The following is a 17,565-nucleotide window of genomic DNA, read 5'->3' as shown; positions in this document are numbered from 1 at the left end:
CCAACTTTCAGTTGCCACCCATTAGACGTTACATATATATATGGGTATAAAGATACAAGGGCACATGCCATATTTATGGTTAGAAATATAGATGTTCAATTACATATACATATATATGTATATACATGTATATATATTCAATATGTTCGATTATGTTCAGAGCTTCTTATTTTCAGTTGAAATCCAGAATAAATGGACTTCTTACTCTATAATCAAGGTGCATAGAAACTACACATGCATAAGAGAAAACGCACTGCTTTCCTTTAAGCAAGTCTATTAAGTCATAGGGGTTGCCGGAAATAAGATCAATTGACTTTTGGTACTGGCAAATCAAGAGTTTCAAAAGCTTCTAAAGTAGCTTAGGGTCTAGTGGACTCTCTAAAATCAGGCCAGTTGCACCAAGCCCGTGAACCACTATTTTTCACGGGTATTGGACCCTTCATCCGAAAGCAAGACAGGGGACCCGACTCCACAGAGCCCTAGGGAGCGTTGTTTTGGATCTTACGAGAGAGCTCATCAGCACTGCCAACATTCCCACTCGAAAGCTTGTGCTCACGTGTTACTTGCCTCCCTGCTCCTATGTGGAGCTGGGTGGCAGGACCTCGGGGAGGGGTGGGAGTAAGAAGCCGCTCAGGTTCGGTGTTCAGAACAGGTCAGCTACTCACCACACGCTATCACTGCCTTTCTCTATGGGCCTCCCGTAGGGGTCATAGTACACGTCCACACTGAGGTTTCGGTCTGTGTCATGGGCTGAGTTGAAGTTGGTGACCACTCGGGAGGGAATCCCAAAACACCTCAGCACTGCAAGTCAAGGAGCGGTATGAGGACCTGGGCTGCAGCGGAAATGGCACCTTGGCCACGTCCTGCCCCTGACCCTCTGCCTCCCCATGGTTGCCCACCGACCCCGAGTACCTGTGTTGAGGGTCCCAGCAAAGACCCAGCACTGGCCATATCGGACGGGTCTGAAGCCCGATTTTTTCCACTCCTTGAGGATCTCCACACTGCCATTCCAGTTCCGTGGGTCCAGACCCCCCGTGTAGTTGCCACTCCAATTCCCAGAGATCACGCCGTTGTCATCATTGCCGTTGACCTGGGCAGGGGGAGCCCCAGACGCATCAGCGGTGAGTTCAGGGGACAAGGCAGGTAGATGAGGAAGGAAGCCAGGGAGATGTCAAGTGGATTTTCTGTGTCTTCCTGGGTGATTTGGGGATGATCATTGTAACAAAGATCCTCTTAGGGTCTGGAACACTTCATTAGTTTAGAAGTGTTTTGTTTAACAGGCCGTGACCAATTGCCCCTAACCCATCTATCAATCCCGTGAGCAGGCTCATGGGATAACCTGAGGCTGCATGGCTTGTTCAGTGGCTAGGCAGTGTCCAGACACCAGCCTGACCATGGTTTCTTGCCAGGACTCATGGGGGGTCGCTGATGTCTGACTTGGAAGCCCATGTTTTAAAACTCAATTTGGGGGTACTGGTTTTCTCTAAAAAGGTGCTTTAGAACTTCAGTGGCTAACTTCTTGGAATGCATAAAGATGGAATGTTGCTTTTCATTCATTCATTCATTCTTTCATTCATTCTCTCCCTCTCTCCCTCACTCATTCATTCAACGGAAGGCCTGATTCCTGTATAAGCAGCACGGGCAGGATGCAGTGTGAACAGAGCCCTGGGTTAGGAATCAGGACACCTGAGTGGCATTGTCTTTTAGAGACACATATTGTAATACGTACAGGTGAAATGATATCGTGCCTGGGATTTATCAACTACTCTGTAAAGGAGTGGGTCAGACCTGAAACCACACTGGCCTTGAGGAGGGGACCACAAAAGCTGGTGGTGGGTAGCCGGGAGTTCATTTTACCGTTTCCTCTATTTGTGTGAAGGTCTGAGCTTTGCCACAATAAAAAGTGAAAAGGGAAAGAAAGGAGAAACGAGGTTCTAAGCGAGAAACGAGAACCTAAACGAGGTTCTGCTGCTTGTCAGTTGGGTGATGGTGGGCAGGTCAGTTCACGTCTCTGGGCCTTTGCTCTTCACCTTCCTTCCCATACAGGGAAAGTTAGAAACAAATGAGCTTCCAGGAGCCGAGCGTTCAGAGTTTAGGAAACTTGGACCAGCATTGATCCCAACCCTCCAATGAGAGGCCTTGAGCCCCATTCCCTGCTTTTGTTTGGCTCCACAGGTGGCAAGGCCAATGAGAACAGAGTCTGAACATAGAAGGATCCTTGGCCAGCACAGGCCAGGCCAGCCTTCCCCAGCCCCTCTGCAACAGGAGTGCGCTCCTCCCCCCAACTTCCAGCAAGGCCTGGTCTCTAATTGCAGGATCAGGCAAGACAGGCCTTCTCCGAAATGGAAGATTATGTAGCCCATCCCATCTACTGAGTCACAGGTGCTCCAGCCACCAAAGCGGTAATCAGCAGGGTCATCTCTGGCTGAAAGCTGAGACTTTCAAAGCCTGGTACAGGCCATAATTAGCTCAATGCCCAGCCCGAGCAGGAGGCCTACAGAGCGGGGCAGGGAGGTGTCGCTGAGGAACTTGGCACTGAGATAACGTGGTTTGTCCGCAGGGTCAGAGTGAGTCAGCAGCTGCTGGAGCCGGCTGGCCTCCCTCACCCTCTCCCAGGCCCACGAGGCTCAGCCTCCCTTAACCTCAGCTTCAGCTCCCTCCCGCCCTTCCCAGGTCACTCCATTTCCAAGGGTCAGCCCAGACCCCACGTCCCCGGTTCCCTTGCCCGTTGCATCCGCGGTTCCACATGCCCTGGGGCTCCCCTTACTCCCTTCCTGCCAGCGGGGTGTCCGCCTCCGCTCGCAGGAAGACCCCTGCTTATTCAGCAGCCGGAAGGTTGCTCTGATGTCTAGCAACCTAACTAGTTCGTGAACTCAGATAACGCTCCAACTTGAAAGGGAAAGAGACGGAGAAAGGCCTAGGCCACTAACGACAACAAAAAAGTTAAGACACTTCCGGGCCATGAGTTTCAGAGGCTTAAACTTCAAGAACCCTTCGACTTTTGGCATTTCTGTTTATAACTTTTGAGCAGGTGGAGACCACGTTTGGACCCTTCTGAGGGAGGCCTTGTCCACACACTGAGTGGTGAGAGAGACTCTTCCAGGCCCCAACGTGTGTGTGTGTATGTGTGTGTGTGTTTGGGGAGAGGGCAGGTCTCATGTGGAAGGACTGAGCCCCGGGCAGGCAGTTGGAGGACTTGTTCTGGTTTGGCTCAGAGGCTGTGGTTACAGCTGACCAGTCCCTTTATCTGCTTGGGTTTCCCCATCCAGATGTTGAGTGCGGCTGCCCCGGCTCAAACCTGAGCCCCGTTGCTGTCGAGGGGAGGGATCAAAGCAAGGGAGGCTAATACCTGGGGCTCACTTGGGAGCCCTCTTCCCCAGGAGGTCCAGTGATGGAGCAGAGTTTCAGCTTTGTGGCCTCCTAGCCTGGTGGACCCCTAGCCTGGTGGACCCCAGAAGGGCAAGTTCCCTTTATGTCTGAGAAAGGCCTCAAGATAGAGAGGGCAGGACCTTGGAGCTGGGCAGACCCATGTGTCTGAGGTAAGTCCTTTAATTTAGAGGAGCCTTGTGCTCTGTGTGTGCAAAATGGGACGGTCATGGTCACCAACTTTATTTTCTGAGGCTTCCATGAAAGGACATGACATACCTAACCCAATGCTGAGTCCGATCTATGGCGACAACTGGTTTTTATGGTTTTCCTATCACTCACCATTGCACTGAGCACTCGTCCGACGTACTTGGGGTCACTTCTGCGGGCCACGTCGGTAGCAGGGTCACGGCGGAAGTTCAGGCTGTGATCCAGGATTGAGAGGCAAATGTTCAGAATGCCATCTTCGAACTGTTCAAAATGGGACATATGCGATGATGAAAGACATGACAAGAAGTGTTGGCTAATTAAGTGTACGGGAGCTATGTGGCTGAGAACCACAGGAATGACCCCGGGGCCTTCTACTCTGTGGCCTCGGGGACAGAGAGTTCCCAAGGAGTAGCTGCCTCGCCCAGACTCTAACCTACAAACCCAGCCTATCCAGGCTATCCACCAGGCCTCATGCTGAGGTCCCTAAAATAAGACTCCCTCACTGTCATGGTCTTGGGAGCAAATCACTTAGCCTGCCTGGGCCTGGCTATATGTATAAACAGAGGATCAGGCCAATCTCATCTCAAAGTTTCCATCTGGCTCTGTGATCTTGAGCCTATTATTTAGGTTTCTGGGAAACCAATCATAAAGATAAAATATCCCACTAAAAGAAGATTTTGAAGCAGTTTTCCCAAAATAAGATTTATTTTTAGTGTCTGCTTCTCAAATGAAGAAGGCGGCGTTTCTCTTGCCTCAGGGTCTTTGTGTATGCTGTTCCTTCAGCCTCCAGTGCTTTTCCCCAAGATATCTATCTAACTTCCTTGCCTCCTTCAGGTTTCTGATTAAATGTTTCTTCCTCAGAGAGGCTTTTCCAGACCATGCCATCAAAATCAGCCTCCCTTCTACCCCGAGGTACATTGCATGCCCTAATGCATTTTTTCCCTTTTTTCTTCCTTTCAATGAAACTTGGCCCCAAAACTCCCATATATGAAATATACAGCTGACTTGCCATGGTTGACTGCAGAATGGGAACTGGAGGCCCATGCCCTGTCCACGTCTCCTGGATAGGCAAGGCACCCCACCCACTCTCATGTCTTCATCTATATGCTAGAAAGAAAGAGAGATGGAGGAAATCCCTGAATGTTTTCTAAGAGCTCTGTGGACTCAGATGGGGGAGGGGTGTGCATCACAGTAACAAACGACAAAGAGGCTATGGCTTTGAGAGGCCAAATCCTCCCACCAAGGACGTTCTGTCGTACTCTTACATGGAATGAATAACAGAAAGTACACTATTATTCCAAGTGCCTCTTTTGGCCTTATCCTCATCTGTGAATCGAGGCACCAGTAAAACCTCATTGTATTGATTTAGCTATGTTATTTGTTTTGCTCAAGAGAGGGTGAGCCCCTCAAAGAGGGAAAATATGTCTTATCCGTCTTCTGTGTGCAGAAGTGTGCAGCTGAGGCTGGGCGCATAGTAGGTGCTCAGCAAATGTCTTCTGAATAAGTAAGTGAATGCATAGAAGGGCAGGCAAATAGAGTTGGGAACTTTCACCTCCCTGCAGGGAGAGCCACAGAGCTTCCTGGGTTATAGGAACAGCAGCCCCAGCCTCCTTATGACACCTTTACCTGTCCAAAGTTCCAGCCAACCATGCCGATTCGATTCGTGCTCCCCACATAGATGATGCCGGCATCTTCCTGAACGTATTCCTCTCTCTCGGCGTGGTTACTCATAAAGACACCATCCTCTGTTTGAAATAAGAATCAGATGTCATGAACTAGAATCTTACAGAGGACCCTAGAGACCAGTCCTCCTCCCATTCTGGAGTACCGGCTTAGCGGCTTGGGCAAACCACACCTACAGCCCTTCCCTCAACCTCCATTAAGGAATGAAGCCTTGAACTCTAATGTTTCCAACTCATATTGTGGCAACTATGAACTTGAAAGAGAAGCCGGGATGACCTGAGGGTCTGAAAATGAGACCCTAGGAAGGAGATACTTGCTCCTTGAGGCAGGAAGCTGTCTCCATGCCATAGAATTGTACTGTGGTCATTGTCCCTTATAGTTATACCCCATTACGCTCATGAGATCGCCACAATAGCCCCAGAGGAAACAGCAGGGTTTCTATTTAATGGTAAAGATTATGAAGCTCAGAAGGACAGAGTGACTGCCCAGACTTACAGAGCTGGTTAGGATGCAGAGCTGGGACTCAGATCTATGGCTTCTGACTCCTGGTGTCTATACCCTTTCCATAGCCCACGAACTTCCCCTAATCAAACTTGAGCCTGGACAAATCCTTCTCCCAGCTCCTTTCCATCGGTACTGCTTAGCTGATGGCCATGAGTGTGGTTGGTTTGGTCCCTACCTGGCAACCAGGGGTTAAAGAGCAATATGAACGTCCCGAGTTTCAGAATGAAGTCTTTGCCCTGGGAGGAGATCTGAGTGCTCAGTGTGTACCATCCTACGGGTGCGTTGACAGGACTGGAGATGGAGATGGTCAGAATGTCGTCTTGTTTGGACACGAGCTGGGCACTCCAGCCCCCACGACTTGTCCCATTGGAGAGTGGAAATACAGCCTTTGTCCTGGCTGACTCCGAGGGGGAAGGTCCTGTAAAAGAAGACAGAAGACAATGGGAACCAGGGAGTGCCAGCCAGACCATGGAGAGAGATCAGATTCCAGTAAAACTGTAGGGGCGCTCTGGGGGGGATATCATCCACAGAAGCACAATATGATGACCTTGGAAGCAACTGGAGAGACCAGGTAGGCCAAATCTCTCTGGACTCAAAGAGTAGGACTCTCAGGCTCATCAACAGGCAGAAATTCGCCCAAGGTCACACCAAGTCCATAGAAGGGCTGGGTTGGAGCCCAGAGCCCAGTGGTCCAATGTCACAAAACTGCCCTGTGGAGGCACAGCCCCAAGGGCTGCTCAGGTGTGCCTTGGGGGAGTGGTGAGAAGATACCTGTGGAGGTGATGAAAGCCAGGCTTTCTCCATTGCCAAGACTTCGGTTCAAGTTCAATGAGAAACTGAAGGGTTGGCCTCTCCGTAAGATGAGCTCCCGGCTGGAGAACCTGTCTGTGTGATGCGCCTGCCGGTTGGAGGTCCCCTGCCAGTTGACATTTTGTGGTCCTAAAGCTGTAAGACAGAAGAGGGACCTGAGGTCCTGGAAGGCAAGGGAAGGTGGTGTGGGGAAAGGTGGACATTACCCAAAGGACAGCTTTTGGGTGGGGCTCGTTGGGGAAGAGCCGGACTTCTAGGAAGAAGCACGTTACCATTCAGAGACCTTGACTGAGCATAGCAAACACTCCATAACCTATTCCCCATACTGCCCTTCCAGGCAGCTCATCCTCTGCACACACTACTGCTGAGACTCTCTTCCCCTCCTCTTGGTCACCTGTTACTTGGCCCTTAAGGCCCTAAGGCCACGTGCTCAGCATAGCTTCACCCAACCAGCCAGGAGAACCATGCAACCAGCTCTGTGTCAGCACATTCTGTTGCCCCAGCATCATTACTGGGAGGGGGGGCAGTGCTCAGACAGATCCAGCAGGAGGCTATGTCTCCCAAATCCATCACTCACCAAGGGAAAAGCTTGCTTGCTTTTTCCCTTTGCACCTTCCTGGACACCAAGTGTTTCTTACCCCTTCAACATCCCGCAAACCTTTACTCATGTATTCCTTACTTTCTCTAGATGTGCAGCCCCTGGATGTCGGGTGGGCCTCAGCTGCTGGCTGGGGAGGATGGCATGATCCCGAGGAGCATTTCTAGGCCTAGAGATCGGATGATCACTGGCCTGGAGGGGACTTTCAAATGCTCACTGGCAAGAGCAGTATACAGGAACCAGCCAAAGCCTCGTGAGATCTCTGGATAAGACCCTGAGGACAAACACCTCGAACCCTCCTCCCCAGTCCCAGATTCATCTTATATGATTGTGGAGCTAAACTGAGAAGGGTCTAGGACAGAGGCCATGATGTATAAGGAGGGTAGCTTAGTTAAACCTTCTGAGAAATGTTATTCCTTCAAGTTGCATTTGAGATGGTTTATCACCCATTCCTCTGCAAAGCTAGCTGGTTTCTAGCTTCATGATGGGAATGTGGTGACACGTCCCAGTGCTGGGCACAACTCTTTTTTTTTTTTTTTTTAATGTGTCTCTCTGTCTCCATCAGAATGTGCCTTCTTGTTCCTCATATTCTGGTGCTTAACACATTGCTCGATTGTGTTCAGACAAGTAGATAGACCAATGGATGAAAGAATAAATGAACAAATAGAGACTCATCATGTGATGACCACCATGTCTACAGCTCAAAATTTAGTCCATAAGGAAAGGTGAGTATGGGGCATTCGTTCAATAAATACGTAGAGAGTTAATCTCTTATTTGTAGGACACTACATTAGACGCAATGTGGGAAGTGTAAAAATGTATGAAGAGTGGTTTTAACCCTCAAAGAGCTTCAGCCATGAATAAGGCAAGCACAAGTGGGAATGAATGATGTAATGTGGGTAAGTCCACTGTCCCCCAGTGAAAGGTGTCAAGGAAATGCAACCAGAAAAGAATCCCTTTCAGTTGTAGGGATCAGAAAAAGTTTCATTGAAAATGCTGGGTCTTGAAGAGATCAGCAGGCTGTATCCCAGAGGATAGGGAGAGAATCCCAAGGCAGGACAAGCAGGTGTGTTGTTTGGCTAGTGCAGAGGCTCTACACGCAAGAGAAAGGTGAGATGGGAGAGAGTGGGGCTCCAGGGCATGCCAGGGGCTGGGGGCTCCCATCCAAGCAGCCGGGGAGATGGGCAGAGGCTCCTCAGAGATACTCTCTTAAGTGAAATGTAGACTGTCTGGAGTGGTGAGCCAAAGATTGGTGCTGGAGAGGGGGTTCAGGAAATGATCTTGCCACTGGCTCAGTGTACAAAAGATTCATTCATTCATTCATTCATTCATTCATTCATTCACATCTGCCATTCATTCATTCAACAGATAAGCATTGAAAGAATAAAGTGATAAGCTTTTGCACAAGCTCAGGGTAATGAAAACATTCATGTAATCAACAAGTATATATTGAATAAAGGGAAGGGCAGAGGGAGAGCAGAAAGATGAACTTTCCTCTACATAAATATTGAATGGTGACAGCCCAGACCTGAGACACTCTATACACGTCCATATAAACAGACAAACCAAGCTCCACATGACTTGTGTAAAGCTAGCTTGTTAGCTGCTTGGTCTTTCTAGAGCAAAGGTCCCATCCTTTAAAACCCCTGTTTCCTACCAACTTGCTCACTACATACTGCACATCCCTGCCAGTTGTGATCTGGTAGAGCTTAATTCTCTGTCTTGTTTTAGAAAAAAGAAGAGCTCTAAGGAACATGTAGTCTCAGATTGTCTGAGTCTCCAGAGATTTCTCACCCCCTTCCCAAATCCAAAAGCAAGGCTTTCTCCCCTATGTGAAGCTCACTACTTTAGACCATGACCTTTTTTTTTAGAATGGAAGGTATGTCCCCAGATAGCCCTCTGCCAAGCACAGGGGTAAGGAAAGCCAGGTTCCATGTCTGTAGCTGGCGTCTGCCTCTCCTCCAACAAACCCACCTCCCTCTTTGGTCCACTAAACGCTATGCTGAGTCCCCAGTAGGGGCTTCTCCCTTTCTTTCCAAAAGACTGAGCCCCTGGAAGGAGATGAGGACTGCACATACCCCAATAGGTGAGGCCTTGCTCAGAGGGACTGTGATGGTCATCTCTGCATTTTCTGATCCCAAGCATCAGCCCTGGCATGAAGGAGCCAAGTTCCCCATGAGGGCGTTTGTGGGATACACGAAGCTTCTCTGAGCTGGGAAGTGAGGAGAACCCAGGTCTCGCCTTTGACATCAGTCTACTGCATGTCAACTGCTATTAACAATATATGGAGCACTTTGCATACATACTGGCTGGAATCCTTATACAAACTGGAAACTGATGCTCAGGAAGAATCAATGTCTTAGCTGAGGTCGTATACCTCGTAACTGGCCGAGCCAGGTTCTGAACCCAGGTCTTACTGGCACTTGCCTGTTGCTGTAGTCCTCAGTTCTCTGCCTGGAAAGGGGACCCAGGTAGGACCTTCAGTCCAGAAGTTACCCACATGGTGAGTGGACCTCACTATGCATTATCCTCCCTGCTGCCATTTGTATTCAGACAAGGAGGAGACAGGGAGCCCCTGGAAGAGAAATGTGTTCCAAAAGGGCATTCATTTTACATGGGACGTGGATCAAAGGGGAGCAGCCTGTCCCTGCATCCCCAAGTGGGATGGGCAGGTTGAGAGCATGCTCATAAGCCCCTGGTGTAATTTCAGAAAACTTTCTTCATCCACAGCTGTGCTCTTCAGTCACTGTCCTATCTCTGAACCCCAGGATTGGCTCTGCAAGCCCCCAAATCAAGGATCTGATGCTCCTGTTTGTGGATTTCCTAGTTTCCTTTGCTCTCCCCACCCTCCACCTCTTGACATAACACTAACCACAGCCCCCTCTGTCCGAGTGTAAGGGAAGGGATAAGAGGGATGGACAGGGAGTGGGGGAGGACAGGAGAAGTAAGGTTCTTCTCGAGTTTACAACCTCATGGACATTTTGGAGCCTCAGGACTATATTCTGCCCCAGTCTGGATGGAAGGAAGGGAGGAAGGGAGAGTTGCATGACTCCTACAATTAACTTATGAACATATACTCTTAAAAAACATCAGAGGGAAAGGAACCTTGGAGATAGATCATATACTCACGTCCTGATTCTGGATGTGAGCACATGGTGGCCCAGAGGGTGGCTTACCCGCAGTGGGACGTCTCTGGACGTCTCTGGACTCTCATCCCAGTGTTCTCGCGTTTCCATGCCACCTCCTCAAGTTACTGCTTAGCTAGGGTCCGGCCTGGGGCAATTTCTCCAATTCTTTTCCCTGAGCATATCTGTCCCACCAGCAGTCCCAATGTGGCAGAGATTACTAAGCATCTACCCTGACATTCCCTTGCCCCCTCCTTTCTTGGTAATAAAATCTCCCATATAACTGGGCACTACATTTCCCAGGTTCCCCTGCAGCCGGGGGGGTTGGTGGTCATGTCAATGAGTTCCAGCCAATGACCTATAGGCAGAAGGTATAGAGTGCCCGGAAACCTCTTTTTTTTTCCTCTTAATTGAGCTAAAATTCACAGCACATACAATTTATCATTTTAACCACTTTAAAGTGTACAATTCAGTGGTGTGTGGTACGTTCACAATGTAAAACCATCGCCATGGTCTTGTTTTAGGTCTGCTCATCACCCCCATTAGCAGTCATTCCCCATTCCCCCTTGGCAACCCTGCACCTCCTTTCCGTTTCCGCGGATCTGCCTATTCTGGACATCTCGTGTGGAAGGAACCATTCTGGTGCCTTCAGGGTTGGTTTCTTTCGCTTAGCATCATGTTTTCAAGGTTCATCCATGTGATAGCCTCTATCAGGAGTTCATTTCTGCTTATGGCTGCATAATATTCTGTGATAGGGCTGTGGCCTATTTTGTTTACCCATTCATCCACTGAGAGACATTTGAGTTGTTTCTACCTTTTCACCCTGGTGGAGAATGTTGTTAGGAATGTGCTTATGCAAGTATTTGTTCGAATACCTGTTCTCAATTCTTTTGAGGAAACTTCTTTTCAAAAATGGTTGGCAAATCCACTTATCTGTTTACCTCCCCCTTCTTCCATCCTCTTACCTGGAGTATGGGTGTGATGTGGACAGAGGCCATCTGAGACCATGCAGGGCCATTACCTTGGGGATGGCAGAGTCAGGCCCCTGGACACGGTGCACCTGCCTGACCAGCCCAGAACGGCCCACATCCAGACTTACCATCTAAGAAAGAAGCAGACTTCTGTCTTGTTTCTCTAAGCCATTGCTATTCGGGAGTTCAGTGTCATTCATCACCAAACCTAATCACGTATTCCTGAAATGTAACTCCCACCCACTTGTTCTGTGGTCCACGTTTGGCAGAGATAACGTGAGAAGCCCGGAACACATCCGAGACTGTGTCACGAGTCCGCTGTCTCAATCTTTATCAGCCTGGCTTTATAACTGAATCACTGGCTGCAGACAGGAGAGCAGGAGACAGGGGGTGCCCAGTGTGTGCCTGGGGTTTGCACGTCCTGTTCACAGGAGGACTGCACCATCCAGGTGCCGGCAGGTGGTCCAACATGACAACTAATGCTCCAGTGGCTGGGTCTTCCCTGCCTGCCTAGACCCTATTTTCCATGCCTCTTCTCTAGACAAAGACAGATTTTTATCTTATGGGTTTCTAGAGCTAATTAGGGCTGATAGATACACTAAAAATCGTCTAGCCAAGTGTCTTCAAGCGTTTTGTCAGAAACCACATGAAGAAATTAGAGAGTGTTTAAATACACAGGTCTATAACAAATACAGAGTTTCACAAAACGATACTAACCCTCACTTTGTACAATGTACTGATATTTTCTCTTCTACTTCTACTTCTTTTCTTTTCTTTTTTGATTGCTGGTCACAATCCACTAAACTGATTTTACAATCTTCTAATGAGTGACAACTGGCAGCTGGAGAAACAGTGATATAATCCAATACTCCCATATTACAGGAAGAGCACTGAGCCTCTGGAAGGCTTATGGAGTAGCTGAGAAGCAGAGCATGGCCCAGAAACCAGGTCTGGAATCCTGGTCATTGAGGGTCTGTGAGCCTTTCCCAACGCCCTCTTCTCTCCCCACTGCTCCCCTCCAGGCACATGGGACACCCCTAGCTCCTGGCCAGCCCCCCACCAGCCCCAGGCACACAGGGCTTTCCTCTCAACTCTCAGCTCTCTTGAGCTTGGGCCATTTCCCTATGTTCTTGCCCCACGTTCAGACATGTTTGATCCCCGAAAAGTTTCTTGGCATCCAGATGGTGGGGAGGATGGGGTTGCATTGGCAGCTGAGCAAGGGGCTGGCGAGGCCCCCTGGGGTCATGTGGAATGAGCCCTGGACTGGAGGTCCGAAGGGGTGAGGGGTCTTGGGTGAGGTCACCACCTCTCTGGGTGCTGCTTTCTCCATCTGTAGAAGGGGACAGTGAGACTGGAACAGCCTCCCTGGTAGGGTTATTATCTGGATCCCATCACTAACGCCTGGGTCCCCGGAGGTGGGGGTGACGGGAACAAATCCCTTGGGATCCCGCACATCATGCCAATAGCAACAGAGGATAGGAGGTCTGAGCTTCTCCATGGGCTGCCCTTGAGGACCTCAGATGTGCTAGGCACGCTGCGTCTTCCCTGCATTTTGTCCCTCAGTAGTGACAAAAACCCTATGATGTCGTTATCCCCACGTCTCGAGGAGAGATCTGAGAGTTCATTCGGGTGATTCCACTTGCCAAATAGCACGTGCTCAGGCCGAGCCTGGGCCCAAGCCCAGACTGGAGGCCGGCCTTGCCCAACCTTACGTGACTCTAAGCTGCCACCAGGAAGCTGTCACAGAGAAAGGGCCACCCGTAGCTGACTCCCTTGCCTTGACATTACGTGGGTGGGGGAGGGGAAGGAAGAAGGACCCCTTGACCTGTTCACTTCCAAAGAGAGGTCAGAAGCTCCCAAACCAGGGGTTCACCACCCTGACTGCACAGAAGAATCGCCTGGAGAGTTCTCTTGGCCTGAGCCCCTTCCCAGACTGACTCTATTAAATAGTCTCAGGCATATAGGGTGAACCCTGGTGGTTTTTCGTTTTTTTTTTTTTTTTTTCAGTTGTTTTAACCCACCCCAGTGATTCTAATAGGCAGGCAGGACTGAGAATCCTTTCCTCATTTCACACCTATCAGCACCCTCTCCCGCCAACGGTCTGGCCTGAGCCACACGGCGGCTCTGGGAGGGAAGTGGGGGAAGTCACGGGCTCCTGCTCACAGAGGAGGAAACTCAGCTAAGAGCAGGGAAGGCAGACGCCTTCCGAACCCATCACTCAGCCCCTGCCAGAAACCCTGGGTCTTGTTCTCTCCACTCCTAAGTGATAGGGAAAAGAATTTCCTCCTTCGACTCACACCCCAGGCCGGCATGTGGGCCTGGGGAGCACGATTGTCCCACATGTGGAGCACAGCCCAGAAGGGCAGGGACAGACGATTGTGGGAGGTGAAGAAAAACAGCACACAGACAAGAACTGGGGACTTGAGAGGGGTCAGTGAGGGGGCTGAAGGGGGAAAGGGTCCTGGGAGATCCTCCCTGATTAGAAAATGGACTTCGTCTCATGGTTTTTTTTTTTTTAGACCCCAAGGCAATGAAAGGCTCTGGAAAGAGGTTTCCAAGTCATAATAAGCTTTGGGGCCTGAGTGCCTATGAAGTGGATACTAGAAGAGCCCCATTTTATTTTATTTAGATTTATTTATTTATTTTAGAGAGAGCGAGAAATAGCACGAATGGGGGGAGGGGCAGAGGGAGAGCGAGAATCTTCAAGTAGGCTCCCCATTTCACTGAGTGTGGACCCCGATCCCATGACCCTGAGATCATAACCTGAGCTGAAATGAAGAGTCGGACACTTAAATGCTGGAACCAGCCAGGTGGCCCGAAAACAACCCCCCATTTCAGAGATGAGGAACCTGAGACGTAGGGTTAAGCAGCCCACCCAAGGTCACTCAGCTGGTCAAGACCAGCGGAGATTCAGCCCCCCAGGGCACATCTGTGGATGTGCACTTGTAACCCCGCTCTACCTCTGCATGGAATCCTGGGCGGTGAAGGTGGAACCTGGAGCAGCCCTTACGGCAGGGGTACAGCCGCTGGCAGGTCTGGGTCTGGGAGGACGGGGAGCAGGGGCTGCCCCAGGTGATAGGAAACTGGGGTGGGGGGACTGAGGCAGAGAAGGGGCAGCTATCCTCATTCACCCACTGAGCACCTATAGCCCTGAGCCTCTGTGCCCACAGGGGTGATTGGCCTGCAAAGGGAGTCTAGGGGTTGCCCTTGTCCAGGGGGCTGAGACGGGAAGCCAGTGCCCCCGTGAAGAGAGCCCTGCACACTCCTGGGTCTGCAGACACGGGGCAGGACCCCAGGAGGAAGTCCTGGCTGCTGCCACTGCATGAAGAGCCACCAGTGTCCCAGCTCCAGGGAAAAAGTGTTGTGGCTGACCCACAGCCCAGAACAGCACAGGTCCTCTGCACATCGGGCACGAGTCCCGGGAAGGTATGGGCTCTGCCCAGTAAAGCAGTTGGCAAGAAAAGCTCACCGCCTCAGGGTGTCCCCAGAACAGAGGTCCTGGCCTCCTGCAAGTTTGGACCCTGAGGACTCTGCCCCTGACCCAGGGCCCCCAAGTGGCTTTGGGGGTGGGGAATGAGGCCCCCTCCATGACGGTGGGCCCCAGGACCCTGCACCCCATTGTGCAGAATACTGCCACCGTCATCCCCGCCACCGCCCGGCTGCTTTCTCCACCAGGAGTGGAGTACCTGAGTCCCTGCTGATTCTAACTAGAACCTTAAGTTAGGACCGGGACATAGGGTGCTCTCAAACCAGCACACACGGGATGCTGCTGGTCTCTGGCTCACACCTGCCGACCCACCCACACTTATTTTTCTGTTCCCTGTGCTCAAAACACTCTTCGCCCCCACCCCGGGCCCCTGACTACGTCTAACTCATTGCCCATGACCAAATGCCATCTGCTTCCTGGGGCCTCCACTAGCCCAGACCCTGGCTGAGCTTCATGTCCTCCTCCCCTTGGCCCCCACAGTGCGGGGTTTGGATTCTCAATGCACTCCTAATGACCGTCCACTTTGCAGGTCACTTGCCTATGAACTGCTGTTTCCAAGCATGATCAAGCTGTGAGCTCACCAAGGGCAGAGACTACAGTTCCTGGATCTGTGTCCCCTACTGCACCCGCCGTGGCTCCTTTCCCTAGGTGTCCTATGGGTAAAATTCATTCATTCAAGAAACATCTTCCGAGCACCGCCTGGCTGAGTGACTTCGTGCTGAGCTAGGAACTGCATGCGTGACAATGTGACAAATCCAGGGGAAAGAATGTATCCACCTGTCTCTCTCCTGCCTTTCTGAAAATTGATTTTTTTCCTAACTGGCTCGTGTCTACATTCTGTAGTGACCTTAGGACATCTCTAGTTGATTTGGATGTTGAGCTCAGCGACTCTGCAAGTCACGAGCACTGACTCACTGGCCTGTGGCTGTGGCGTGGTCTCACTGCATCCAGGCTATTCAGGGGGTCCCCACAGGGGATGTGGAATGATGGTCGTGCTCTCGCCCTTGGGCTGAGCACATGCCAGGGCCCAGGCTCCTTGGCCCTGGTTTCCTCTCATGGTGAGAACGGTCAGTACTAGAAGGAGCCCGGATGGAGTCTGTCTACTCCAGGCCTTGCATCTTACAAACAGGAACCTGGGGCATGATGATGTCAAGGAACACAAAGGCAGGTGGGCAGAGAACTCAACTGAGAAACCACGGTCAGTACTGTTTTCTGGCATCCCAGATGCCACACATGCTCATCTCTGAGTTCTGGTAACAGGACAGAGCAGAAAGGGCACTGCTGGGACCTCGTCTGGGCTCTGCTCCCAACTTCCTGTGTGACCCCGGCAAACCTGTCCACCTGGAGTGAGGGAGATGGCCTGGGTGACGCTGACATCTCCTCATGCTAAAGTCTGTAGGGTCCGGAGCTCTTGCGAACAACCTGGAGCGAATGCATGGTCATAGGAGGAAACAGGGAATGGGGGAGGGGCTTGTGTTTGCATCTGCCCTGCCCTGGGCTTTGGGATTACCAGCATTCACCTATTTGCATCGTGCTGAAGGGTTTCTTTGGCAAACCCTCCCGAGGTCCAAACTACCATTCACGATATTTTACAGGTTTGACTCATGCCCTGTTTGGGTTTGGCGTCGCTGTCAACCCACGAGGCTGAGCACCCCTGACAGGCAATAATTAGCATGCTGCCCAGCAGGGGGACCGACTAAGGAGAGCCCGGATCCCTGGCAGTGACCACAGGGCCAAAGAACCTGCACTCCCCCAGAGCTCCTTCTGGCCCCCTTCCCCAGCGAGGCTCAAAGGGACAGCCTCAAGGCACATCGGCTCCTTCCGCCACGCCACACGGCGTGTTTCAGCTCATGGAGTCACTTTCAAAGAGCCTGCGGTACTTCCGGATGTGTGGTTTACCTAGGAGCATTCCAGCTGCGCTAATGATTTTTTTTTTAAAAGAACTTACACGCCGTCACTCTCGTTCTCCCTGTAGCGCTGAGATGTGCTTTTCTTTGCCTACATTATTGACAGCTGGAACAATTGCACTGAGAAATAGGGGAAGCAGGGCTCAGCCGGCTTGAAAAGGCCAGACGTGTCCACCTGTCTAAGGGACGTGACATCCAGCTGGGTGGAATCTCTGCCCATCACTCAGGACTACATTCCAAACATGTTCTACCCCTGCGATCACCTGGAGGGACGAGGCAGTCCCTGAGAAAGAGGCGCCTGTGAATACCATCTTTCAGTGCTAAGATTTCGCCTTCAGAGCCCACGGGCCAGGTGTCCTGAGCCGGACATGCGGTCTCCCAGGCTGGCCCCGGGGGAAGCTCGGGCTTCCAGCAAGGACCTGGAGGGAAGATGCCAGGCACTCACCCGTCATGTTCGCCTTCCTCTGCCTCTTCTGTGGAAATGGCACGGACAGACGGATGGAAGGTATGGGGAGACGGCTGGGGATGCCCTTCCCATTTATAGCAGCCTCTCCTACACATCTAATTAGAATTCTAATGAGGTGGGCGAGGCACCAGGTCAGGCCTGTAGTGCCTGTAAACGTTTCCCTTACGACATACTTGTCACCCAATGGAAGGTCATCCTGCTTGTGCAAGACCAACCTGGGCAGAAGAAGGGAGATAAGAAATGCCAGCAGTTTGCTTTTGTGATTTTTTTTTTTAAATGAAATTCCTGGATTGTAGAGTTTAGGAAATGATGTCATGTTTTTTCTCAAAGTACCTTGTCCAGAGCTGATGCTAACGAGTCCTCTGGGAGGTCAAAAGGGTGTGTCTACAGAACCCAGGAGCAGAAAACGGTGTGGTCGTTTCTCCATGTGCACAGTGT

General features: G+C 50.9%; 1 protein-coding gene across 1 annotated transcript in view; it reads right to left on the bottom strand.

Moving 5' to 3' along the window:
* TGM3 (transglutaminase 3) overlaps window positions 1–17,113 on the bottom strand; it is a 38,648-nt gene extending 21,535 nt beyond the window's left edge. The window contains exons 1-8 of the mRNA XM_032859426.1: window positions 17,107–17,113; window positions 13,565–13,680; window positions 6,535–6,736; window positions 5,939–6,181; window positions 5,203–5,321; window positions 3,709–3,837; window positions 913–1,090; window positions 666–801 (exon numbers count right to left, since the gene is read on the bottom strand). Of these exons, the coding sequence (XP_032715317.1) occupies window positions 666–801; window positions 913–1,090; window positions 3,709–3,837; window positions 5,203–5,321; window positions 5,939–6,181; window positions 6,535–6,736; window positions 13,565–13,680; window positions 17,107–17,113 (1,130 nt within the window). The remainder of the gene's footprint in view (window positions 1–665; window positions 802–912; window positions 1,091–3,708; window positions 3,838–5,202; window positions 5,322–5,938; window positions 6,182–6,534; window positions 6,737–13,564; window positions 13,681–17,106) is intronic.
* Window positions 17,114–17,565: the final 452 nt, after the last annotated feature.

Source organism: Lontra canadensis, unplaced genomic scaffold (genome assembly GCF_010015895.1).
Source record: "Lontra canadensis isolate GAN:19392208 unplaced genomic scaffold, GSC_riverotter_1.0 scaffold16, whole genome shotgun sequence".
Classification (NCBI taxonomy): domain Eukaryota; kingdom Metazoa; phylum Chordata; class Mammalia; order Carnivora; family Mustelidae; genus Lontra; species Lontra canadensis.
Note: the sequence above shows the minus strand (reverse complement) of the source record. Positions and strands in the feature narration are given on the sequence as shown.